Consider the following 716-nt stretch of genomic DNA (forward strand, 5'->3'; position numbering starts at 1 on the left):
CCGCGCTGGGAATTGCTGTTCACGGCAAGATATCGTCTTGGGTTTTATAACACACGTTAAATTTAATTTACTGCCATGTTCTTGTTATAATTTCAATGTAGCAACAAGTAACAGCTCTGTATCTCACTTTATGGCATGAAGAAAGTGTTATTAAAAAGTTAAGTGGACTCGAGCCCCACTTCTTGGGAGCAAATGTTTGCACTGTTGCCCCCTTATATCAAGCTCGCTGTGGCCGCAAAAAATTTAATAAATTAGATTAACGATTAAAAACTTTAATTAAATAAACTGTGGCTGGACCACGCTTGCTCTGCTGTGAAAACAAAAAATGTAAATATTAAAATCAAAACATCGGGCGAGAAATTTCGATGAAACCATCAAAGCACGGTTAAGCACCGCTTCGCCGCGTCGCCCGAGAAAAAACTCGTCGCTCGCGTCGCGCGACCGCCGGCGCCACCTACCTTTGCGACGACGGACCCGGGCTCGACGTCGACGGACACCATCGTGTGATATGGCTGGTTGACGAACATCGGAGCATTGTCGTTGTCGTCGGTTACGGTGACTCGCACGACGGCGCGCGTCTGCTGCGGCGGCGAGCCGGCAGCGTGGCACTCCACGACGACGTCGTAGCTGTCGCGTTCCTCCCTGAACAACGAACAACAGGGCGATGAACAGCCAGTGATAAACAACGAGCAGTAAACAACAGAGTGATGAACAAC

At 48.5% G+C, this 716-nt stretch overlaps 1 protein-coding gene across 1 annotated transcript in view; it reads right to left on the reverse strand.

Moving 5' to 3' along the window:
- LOC106816870 (protocadherin Fat 1-like) overlaps positions 1-716 on the reverse strand; it is a gene marked incomplete at its 5' end in the record, with an annotated part of 48,483 nt that overhangs the window by 39,787 nt on the left and 7,980 nt on the right. Inside the window, 1 exon segment of the mRNA XM_014821511.1 lies at positions 459-668. Within this exon segment, the coding sequence (XP_014676997.1) occupies positions 459-668 (210 nt within the window).

This window comes from Priapulus caudatus, unplaced genomic scaffold, assembly GCF_000485595.1.
Source record: "Priapulus caudatus unplaced genomic scaffold, Priapulus_caudatus-5.0.1 Scaffold1513, whole genome shotgun sequence".
Lineage (NCBI taxonomy): Eukaryota > Metazoa > Priapulida > Priapulimorpha > Priapulimorphida > Priapulidae > Priapulus > Priapulus caudatus.